General features: G+C 34.8%; 1 protein-coding gene across 4 annotated transcripts; it reads right to left on the reverse strand.

Moving 5' to 3' along the window:
• Nucleotides 1-3,230: 3,230 nt before the first annotated feature.
• EXO70B1 (exocyst subunit exo70 family protein B1) lies at nt 3,231-9,918 on the reverse strand. Of its 4 annotated transcripts, none has more exons than XM_029274680.2 (3): nt 7,532-7,752; nt 5,159-7,423; nt 3,231-4,708 (listed from the first exon to the last, which is right to left on the reverse strand). In XM_029274680.2, the coding sequence occupies exons 2-3, from the start codon at nt 5,363-5,365 to the stop codon at nt 3,293-3,295; spliced, it is 1,623 nt and encodes a 540-aa protein (XP_029130513.1). In that variant the 5' UTR covers nt 5,366-7,423; nt 7,532-7,752; the 3' UTR covers nt 3,231-3,292. The 4 variants fall into 4 exon arrangements, with proteins under 4 accessions (XP_029130513.1, XP_082920052.1, XP_082920051.1 ...); XM_083063926.1 differs by having other exon boundaries at nt 3,231-4,717; XM_083063925.1 differs by having other exon boundaries at nt 3,231-7,423.
• Nucleotides 9,919-11,022: the final 1,104 nt, after the last annotated feature.

An 11,022-nucleotide genomic window follows, 5' to 3' on the forward strand; every position in this document is an offset into this window, starting at 1 on the left:
AATACTAATATACCGCTAATTAATATTAACATTATTCTAGGAAAGACTGCAACACATCAAATATAAATACCTAAATTAGTCTCAGTAGCACACGAAACCAGACTAAATAGCTCGATTTTTCGATTACACCTTTATCAAAAAATTACAATCGAGTACAAAGAACTTTAAACAAGAAACCCCTTGAAAGATGTATTGTTGCGAAAAATTTTAAATGGTATCGTCATCTTTCGTTACTTAGAAAGAAACTTACCACGATGGATGTAAACAACGATCTTTAAATTACTTAATTTTTAAATGATAGCAACTTTTGGATTGAATTAAAAAATGTAATGATGCAAAAGGGAGGAGTCTCGAGATAAAAACCAACTTTGAAAATTGAAAGAAAATTATCGCAACATAGCCGTTTTTTGTTTTTTATTTTTATAATTGTTTCTTGTTCAAACCATCAATTTAGTCTTTGAAAATGTATGGCAGGAAATATTAGTCCCTCAAAAATAAAAAATAAAAAAATCTATAAATATTACATCTGTCATTCACATTAATCCTTAGGTGAATAAATGTTATCTAACTTTGTTAATTTGGTTAACATGACATATTAAGTGCCATATTATTATCCATTGTATATTTATGTGAACGTCATATTAACAAGGTTGAAATTAAAGTATTGTAGGTATTTGATATTTTAAATTGACAAAGATTAAACTGAAGTGTTTGAGAAAATTAAGATCAATATATTCATTATTTTTCTCTCTCTCTACACACATATATATATATATGTATGTATATTCTTCTTTCATTACTTCCATCAATGACACTTATTTGTCTAACTCTCATCCTATAATCCATCCTATTATCTGTTTCCTTGTTATCAATGCTTGTACCAAATATCTCCACTATCAAAAACCAAAGTGTGGTGACTAAAAAAGAGAATGTGAAAGGCCTAAGAAGAAGAAAAAAATTGTACCTGTACGAAATTCTAAATACACAAGTCTCTGAAGTCTGATGAGACAAATCTCACTCTTTGTATCCTTCTTTGTTCATTATTCGCTAGTCCCTAAAGTTATTCCTTAGCATTCAATTTAATCCATGTAGTTAATCAATTAATTCACATTGATCCGACGATTTTGTAATACAAAAATAATCATTATAATTAAATTTAGTCCTCAGCATAAATCATTAAAGAGTCGTTCTAGTCACTTTAATGATGGAAGGCACTCCTTTTCTTAAGAAAAAAAAAATTCCATTCAAGGACTAATCAAAAACTATACCTTGCACGTTAAGAAGCTACAGTGATGGTGTATTAAAAAAAACCTTGTTCATCACCCTTTCCTTTATAACAATTTCCATAGTGATAACAGAGCTAAATGTCTTTTATATAGATTCGTTAAAATGAGTTAGAACCTATAAATTAACTTGATCCATTATAAATTTGAGTTGGATTGAGTTAAAAAATTTTGAGCCTTGAATTATGAGAAAAAATTGTTTAATCTACCACTAGTCAATTTATGGTGAGTTGAAGTTAGTCTACCTAATATATTTTTTATTTTAAGTTTTTAAATGTTAACTTATGCGATTATATATTTATACATTTATTAAAATTTGTATATATTAGTTATGAATTATGATAATTAGTGTTAATTTAATACTATTTATTAATATTTTATATAATAATTTTGATATTATTTAATATTATATGTTGAATGTTGTTAATGTCTATTTTTTTTTACAATTTTTTGTCCTATTATTAATATACTTGAAATTATAAAATATAAAATTATAATGTATTTCTTATAAAATTCAATATTTTTTATAATATAAATTTTATTAACTAGTTAAAATATAAATTAAATTAAATAATTCATTAGACATATTACTTTATTTATTACTTTAAATTATATTTTTTTAAGAAAAAAAATCGGTGCAGGAATTACTATTTTTTTATCACTTTTCTCATCAATCTAATAATAAAAAATGAATAATTATATAATTTTCATAATATATGATATTCTATAGTTATGCAAAATGTATAAATTATAAAACTACATTATTAATTTCTTATTACAATTTTTAGCCTCTAAATTTAATAGATTATTTAAGCAAAATAACATTTTTTTAACTTACTTATATTTTAAATTTAAGTTATTTTGATTGTTAATTTAATGTTTTTCTTTTATTATTCATGAAAACTATATTTTACATTTTGATTTATTGTGATTTTGTGTATAGTTTAATCATATGCAAATTATTGATTTGTTATTTTAAGCTAAATATGTTTTTTTTATGTTAGATTATAACACGGTTATGTCTTATAAGGAAGAAGAAACTCAATTTTTTTTGTAAAGAATAATTTTGTAAAAAATTTATATAGCCAAAAAAATAATATTGTAACCAAACATGAAAATCTTTATTTCACAAGAAATTGTTGGAATACAAACAAATCTCACATTGTGACATCGATAAAATAATAACTTATAAAGCACACACATACTCCAATGTCAGAGAAGCCTTTTGGATAATGAACAAAAATAAAACCGTGAAAGCTTAGTCCAAAGCGGACAATATCTCATCATTATGGAGTATGTTTGTGTAATAACCTTATAAAAATAACCCTCATAAAATATCCCATCAAACAACTACCATAAAATACCCCCAACAGAAATATATGTTGATATTTCCAAGAATTTTTATAAGTAACTAAACAGATTTTAATCATTTTCAAGAATCATGATTCACAAATAAATTTTAGTCATTTTCAAGAATCATGATTTATAAGATTTGTAATTCTCAAAAATCATGATTCTTGATGTGAAAAAGAGAGAGAAAAAGTGAAATGAACTTTTCTTCATATATTTCTATTTGATCCCAATAAATTTTTTCAAACCCTTTATTTTAGTCCATATCTCCAAAAGGACCAAAACACTATAATTTGGCCCAAATGACATGATATACACATGAAAAACTAGTGAATGATAATGTAGCACGTCAGCCAAACCAACAATGTTAAATAATGTTCATCTACTTATGGACTAACGTAAATAATAGATGCAACAATTAAGGACTATTTTTTCCCCATCTTTTTGGACCAATATGCAGTCACCACTTGAGAATTAAATTAATGGTTAAACTTTATTTTTCTACAAATAAAACCGATGTATATTTCCAATTGCAACTTGAATATTGACATGAGCCGGCGGCCAATCTAGAAATTAAAGAAACAAGAAACAAAAGAGTATATTAAAAACCATAAATTTATTGAACTACTTATATGACAATAAAAAGTTTATAAGTTAGTTTATACATGCTGTAATAGTCTTTCCCTTGGCTTTGCTTCGAAATACTGTTTCATTGGCGTGCTTCCACGAAACAAATGATTGAGTTGGTCTTGAATATCAAACATTCCATATTTAATATACTCATAAGCATGGTTACCGAGAATATCATGAAATCTCCCAATGAAGTTTCCATATGGCGGCAACAAAATGTTTTGCAATGATATTATTATTTGTTCCCTTAGCTGCTTATCAAAGGAAACCCATTTAGATTGAGTGGCACATGTATTACTAAAGTGCTTGTTGAACAATTTTAGCTTGTCTTTCAGTGACTCTACGTTAGCATTGGGCTCAACTATTTCATTTTTCTCTAGCTTCAAAAACTCTAGCACCATATCCCAAGAGCTTAGATAAAGTTCACGATTTTTTTTAATTATTTTTGTGCTCTTTCGGAAACAATCAAGATCAAATCCCGAATTTTTTGCATAAAGTTCAATCCATGTCCAATTATTCATCATGGTAAAGTAGCGTAAAGCAGGGTCCTTGTAGCTTTGGGACATCGCCTCCAGTTTTTTCTCGAACCGCTTCATTATTCGATCAATTTGATAAGAAACTGAAGATGTTCCTGCTCCAGTAGTCAACTTAGGATATTGTACTAAAATTTGCTCCAAAATCTGTCTTTTGCGATGTAGAAAAGCGATTGAGTCCATGACATATATGGTCAATGGATAAACCCAACCATCTGTAGGAGCAATTACCTTTGCCTCTGAGTTACGGAAAAATTTATTTTCCATTTTCATGAGAATATCCCTGCTTGCTTCTCCTAATTTGTCGTTGACTGTCATCACTTCCTTTACCAATGACTCTGGAAACAGTGATTGTAACTCGGGAGTTAGGTCACACAATGTCTCAAACATGTCAGTGATTTTGTTCAAACGCCACTCTGAAGGGCTCCCACTCGCAACCGCATCAGCCAAATTCAACAACTGAATCACGGCTCCTCGACAAACCTCAGTAAAACAAAGATCAGCGACAGAAGAGAACCCTACGAAGATGCGATCACTGAGTCGTCGCTCACTGGGAAATAGTATCCTAAAAGCCACCTTCACAACTTTAATCCATCTTCCAATAACGAACTCTTCTAACTTCTTCCCTTCATGTTCCTGTTCAATGTTGATCTCTTGCAACCCAAATAAACTTGTTAAGCACTCCTCTAAGCTTTCCCTCCGCCAATTACAGTACTCGTCACAGCACTCTTTCTCAAACCCATTGCTCACCATCAGCATTATAGTTTCTTCAAGGTCCTTGATTTTTTCTGATGGTAGTGCATCCATCACAAAGTTATGGTCCATACCTGTAAGTTCAGAATCTTTAGATTCATCTTCAAGGTATTCCTTCGTACGCTCCAAAAGCATGCTGATGAGATTCAAATTGTCCTTCTGAAAAGACTTCATACAAGCCATAAGTTGTTGCATCATACTGTTGCTAGCATTATCAGTACTTAGCGAATTCACATCTATCACTACTAAATCTGAATGATCATCTTGGACTGCAAGATTATCGTGCGATGTGGTATTTAAGGAGTAACGAAGAATAATAAGGGAATAGCTGAAACCTACTCCAACAATAGCTAATGCCAAATTAATCTTCATGAGTAGTACTATTAGACACCCCAAGAAAAAATAAAAAAGATCCACTTCAAATCCGCACTGAGTTTGCCTAGACAAGCTGAATGACATAATAGCAAAGGCAACACACGAAATCAAGCTATACGCATCTGGTTTTCCATTCACAACTTTATCAGCAAAATAGGAATACACGGATGTGATGGTCAAAACCAAAAATGCCGAATGAGCTTTGAATCGGAGACTAGTTGAGCGTTGACATACCTTTGCAAACAGACTCCAAAGGCAGATGAAGAGACCAAAAACAGTGTAAAGAAATATCTTCAACATGTTCCACTCTCCGAATAGATGGTTGAAGGAGGAACTGAGAGCATAACAAAGAAGTCCAACAAAGGTTGAAACAAAACCCACAAATCTCCATACAGCTACCTGCGTCAGCCACCTAGTGATTTGACTGAGCAAAAGCCTCATGTTTTGGCTGATATAGGAATTGGTTAAACAGATAGAGAGATATATCAAATTGGATATGGAGGGGGCAGAAAATAGGGCTGCAATAAAGGATGCAAATATCAGATACAAAGAGCAACCATTCTATGCTTAAGATGACCTGTTCTTTTCAGACTAGTATTTCTCTTTCACTTGTATGAGCAACGACTTAATGAAATTTCAAGGTAATCACCCGAATGAAATTTGGAGGAAATGCTCCAAAAGTCTAGAGCAACTGACCCACACGGAAAGTTCCATATAACAAAATATAATTATGAATTAAATATTTAATAAATTAATTAAATCTAGTTATGTTGTTTTGTTCCAAAAAATAAGAAAAAGGCTATTTTATTTTGTTTTCACGCCCTTCATACACGCTATGCTTTTTCTTTTCCTATTGTTTAATTTTGTCCTACAATCCATAAATTTATACAAATCACGCATAACTTTGCCGAAGTTAAATTTTAGTATACACACATTTAGCATTTTAAAAAATACAAAGTACGCACACTATCAAGCTTCATAATTATATCAATTTTCACTTTGAGTGTGATACTAAAATTAAATTAGATTTTATTTTTTTTTTAAATTATTAAATTGTGTTCGGTTCAACAAAATAACAATCTACTACGATTTATTTTGAGGTACGTAGCTTAGACTTTTATTATAGTTATTGGGGTGCCGTGGAACTATAAGTCTATAATTCAAACAGTGAAGTGCATAGAATAACTTAATTGTGCGTTAGAAAGAAGTACATACAGAGATGCAAAATCAAATGAGCGAAGGAACTAAATTCCCATAGCATCAACACAGTGATTAGGCTCAGTGTGAATGAGCCGGATTTGGACCTCCTAAGTAGGGGTGTGCAAAAAATCCAAATTGATCCGAACCGATTCATAACCGATCCGATCCATATTGAAAAATCCGATCCATTTTGGAAAAAAATCCGAACCGAACCACTTTATAAAACCGGTTTAGTTATCCGATCCATTTTTACAAAGTGGATCGGTTCAGTTCGGTTTGGTTTTTTAAAAAAACCGATCCATATATGAGTAAAAAGTGGATAATTGCACCGCACCTAACCGATCCAATTTTAAAAAAAACCGATCCATATTTTAAGAAAACCAAACCGATCCACTTTATAAAAAATGGATCGGTTAACCGATCCACTTTTATAAAACGGTTCGGTTCGGTTTGGATCGGTTTTTTCAAAAAACCTATCCATCAACACCCCTACTCCTAAGGTTTCTGGATCATGGGATGAATATCCTCAACATATATAACTATATACTTATAAGAATTCTCACCACCACCAGGGATCAAATTCGCAAATGATCATTCTATGATTTCGGTTCCAACCATACAAGACTGCCAAGATTATCTTTGGAGGGTGAGAGATCATCTGTCACAATTGACAGCAAAGCCGGGAAACCAATAACCATCGCCCCACTTATCTACATATTTTTCTTTACAGAATTCTCGGATATTATGTTTACTCTTAAATTATTATTTTAATATTAAATTTAGTTATTATATTTGTTTCTCGCCTTTTAACAAAATTATTTTGTACATGATAAGCCGCAGGTTAAAAAATAAAAATCTAGTTCAGCAAAACATTCCTAGATATCTCTAAAACCATAATTGGCAAGTGGTTGCCTAAATCGATATTTTGTTTTTGCTAATCTGTAAATAAATGCTTCAAACTGTTAGGGCTATTGGCTAACCACGATTCAGGTAATGAAAAAGTTTTAGGTGTGATCCATTTTGTCTCCAATTTTCAGAACATTTTCAATATTACATTTTCAAAATTTTCAGAACACTTGTCTCCAATGAGGGAGTTTTAGGTCTGAGCATGTTAAGAAATACTGAACACCACAGAAAGCAAGTATTGGAAATCAACTATGGGTTCTCTGTTCTCACTTCAGTATTATATTTGGAAAAGAGAAAAAGAGATAATATTGCGAGGATGGGAAGGAGGGAATAATGTTACACTCCATAATCCGCTTGAATTAATCAGTACAGCAGCCCATAATCCACTTGGACCTGAACGAGCAAATACGATAGTTTGATTCAGTAAACACATTATATTCGCACTCACTGCACAGAAGAATACTTGATGAAAGCAAATGACTATTGACTAGTAAGAACCACCTTAATGTTACACCAAAATCGTTAACTTCTCAATCGGCTCTTAACTTCAAAATCTTTCCCAATCATCTCCACAATGATGCTAAACAGAATAACATACAGTAGTAGTATTTTATAATACAAACTACAAATCCTTATCGACTACATTTGTGATAATCAAAACACTGTATTTTAATTACACTACAAATAATACACACGAAAAACTAGTGGCAGTTTCACCTTCACTTTCGGCTACCAGTTGATCCACTGCTTCCCTGAAACAAATCATTGAGTCTTGATTGAATGTCCTCCGTTCCAAACTTGATATACTTATCAGCATGCTTCCCAAGCTCCGGAACACCCTGAAACCTCGCAATGAAGTTTCCATAAGCAGGCAACAAGATCTTCTCAAGGGAAATTCTTATTTCTTCCCTAAGCTGCTCATCAAAGACAAACCATGAAGACTGATCCCTACAAATCTCCTCAAACGCCGCGTTAAACGACTTGAGCTTCTCCTTCATTGCTTTTGCTAAACCATTAGGAGGCAACGAGCCATTACTATCCAGCTTCAGAATCCCCAGAACCTTATTCCACGAGCTTCTTTGATAATGCACATGGAATTGTCGAACTTTTGCAGCGTGTTTTCGGATCCAATCATCCCCCAAGAGGGTTCCCAATTCACTGTCCTTGGTCTTCTGAACAATGTACCTGCCATTGTTCATCAAGAAAACATAACACAATGCAGGGTCCTTGTAAATCTTGGACTTAGCTTCCAAATTGCTCTCTAACAGCTCCATAATCCAATCCATTTGCACTGACAGAGAAGATGAATTGGGCAACCTATCATCAAGCTTGGGATAGTCTTTTAATCCATAATCTTCAAAAACTTGCTCCAAGCTCTGCCGCGACCGGCAAGCCGCACGGAGGTAGTTCATCACGTAGCGAGTAATCGGATGAAGACCGCCGCCGGGAACCGCCATCTTCGCCGGATCCCGGCGAATCAAATTCTCCAGCTCCATAAAAATGCCCCTAATCGCTTCGCCCAATCTCTTCCAAATAGTAACCGCTTCATTCCTGAGCGACACACTGAACTGATCAGAAAACAGAGCATCAAACTCCGGAATTAGGTCACGCAGCGTCTCGAACACGTCGAGGATTCTGAATAACCGCTCCGGCGAACGGCTCCCGATGGCGACGGCGTCGGCAAAATTCAGCAACTGAATGGCGGATCCGCGGCAAACCTCCATGAACGAGAAATCCGCGGCGGAGGCGAATCCGAAGAAGACGCGGTCACAGAGTCTACGCTCGCTGGGGAAGAGGATTTTGAGAGCGACGTTGGAGGCTTTGATCCACTTCTCAATCTCGTCCTCGAGGTCCGGCCACGTCATCTTGTGAACTTCCTCGATGCTCAGCTTCTGTAACCCTAACCTCGAGATGCTTTCCTCCAAGAACTCCCTCCGGCAACTGCTGTACACGTGCGAGCACTCCTTCCCGAACCCGCCGGCCACCATTCGCTTCGCGATCTCGTGGAGGTCGTTGATCGTCCCCGCCGGCAGCGCGTCAATGATGATGTCGAAGTCCGTGACCGGCAGCGCCACCGGAATCTGCTCATCGTCGCCGTTCCTAGCTTCTTCATCGTCGTCGTCGTCCTCCGAGTCGAACGGCAAATTCTCCGCGGACTCGCCGTGGCGGGGGTCGCGCGTGAGGCCGAAGGACTCGCCGCCGCGCTCCATGAGCGAGCGGAACTCGTCCTCGAGGCGGAACATGGCGTGCTGGAGCATGTCCTCGGCGCGGACGAGGCACGCGGCGACGGCCTTGTCGGAGGCGAGGTGGTTCCACTCGGCGACGGCGGCGACGAGCTCGTCCACGGCGTCGAGAAAGGCAGCGGAGTCCGCGGCGTCGGCCCAGATTGGGCGGTCGGAGGAGACGTAGTTAGAGATCCGGCGGTCTAGGGTTTTGAGGGAGTGATCGAGTGCGGCGCAGGCCCTGGAATCTGCCTCTGCGCCCTTTTCGGAAAGATTCTCTCTCGAGAACCTTCCGTCGAAGTTGGAGAGTATTTGGAATATGTCATCAGACATGGTGTTGTTGTGCCCCAGCGTTTTCGCTATGTGCCGCGCCACAGCCAGTAACTTCTCTTCCCCGTTTTCTGACATTTTTTCAGCGAAATTTAGTTCATCCCTTGCACCAAAGCTAAGAGGAGGGAACAATAACCAAGAAGAGGGGCAGAGAAGGATGCAATGACGGATATGCCCCTTGCGAGACGCGCTTTGTTGAATAAGTGGAGGGCAATTGTGGAAAATGGAGACAACGCGGAAACAGAGAGCAGAGAGCAGTGAAGAAGATAAAGTAGAGAGTGAACGTGGGTAGCGGTTTCTTTGATTGATAGTCGTTGCAGCTAACTCCCTTTTTTCTATTGCTTTTGTTTTTATTGGTTGATTTTAAGAACTTTATAATCCCAATTTCCAACCTAGCTATTAAGTCTTTTGACCTTTGACCTTTGACTTTGACTCCACTTTTAATTGCAAAAATAGAAAATACATGAACCACTAGTAAAAAAAATTGGTGTCACACACATAAATAATTTCCAATTTTCTATTTCTTAAGTTTGATCTTTTGCCTCACTTATTCTGTTATTCATCTTTTTTGCTATTACTATTTTTTTTTTGGGAACCCAGTTGGTCTATGGATCTTTTGATTGTTTTATTGTATTGTCGTTCTTGGTATTGTTGGTTGTCTATGCTTTAATCTACAAATCACACTTTTCAGGTCGTTGTTCAGTCGTTTTCAGCATAAAATATCGCGTTTTTTTAAAAGGGAAAATTCAATAAGAATATTATTAGACCAAGTTTCTCCTTGATTTAATTCATGTTGATTGAATCAATCGAGATCCATGTGCATCCTGCGTACTCGATTTTACTTTTGGTACTGATTTTTAATTTTACAGAAGTAATTGTTGAAGCCTTTGTGATCTTTACCTCATGACTCACAGACTGCAGATTAAATTTGAGCCTCAACTGTATTTGAGCCCAAGTTAGTCAAACACCAACTAAAATAATTATGTTATATAGGTCAAATAAGACCATAAGGACCAGAGCAAAATATATTGATCATTCTAGGGGTCTGTTTAATTTGACAAAATTATCTGTGTTTTGTTTCTTATATCAAGAAAGATCTTATGTTTCATTTGGAAGAACATAAATATAAGAAAAATATAAAGAGAGTGAAAATATTAGTTTATTCACAAAAAAAAAAATTATTTAGTACGAGAGTTTGTATACAATTTTTCTTTAGAAATTTATAATTTATTTTTGTTAGTTAATTGAAATAGTTATATCTTATAAATTCTTAACTTTTTTTTTTCTTTTTCCTTTTTTATCCTAGTTATTTTATTTGAAATCTTTTTATATCCTTTTAAATTTATAAACATATACTGTCATTAACTCACTCTTATTATAAAAGTTATTTTTATCATTTTATATTTATCAATTAATTTTACTAAATATTTTTAATTTAAT

Source organism: Cajanus cajan, chromosome 9, assembly GCF_000230855.2.
Source record: "Cajanus cajan strain Asha chromosome 9, NIPB_CcT2T_4, whole genome shotgun sequence".
NCBI classification, from domain to species: Eukaryota; Viridiplantae; Streptophyta; class Magnoliopsida; order Fabales; family Fabaceae; genus Cajanus; species Cajanus cajan.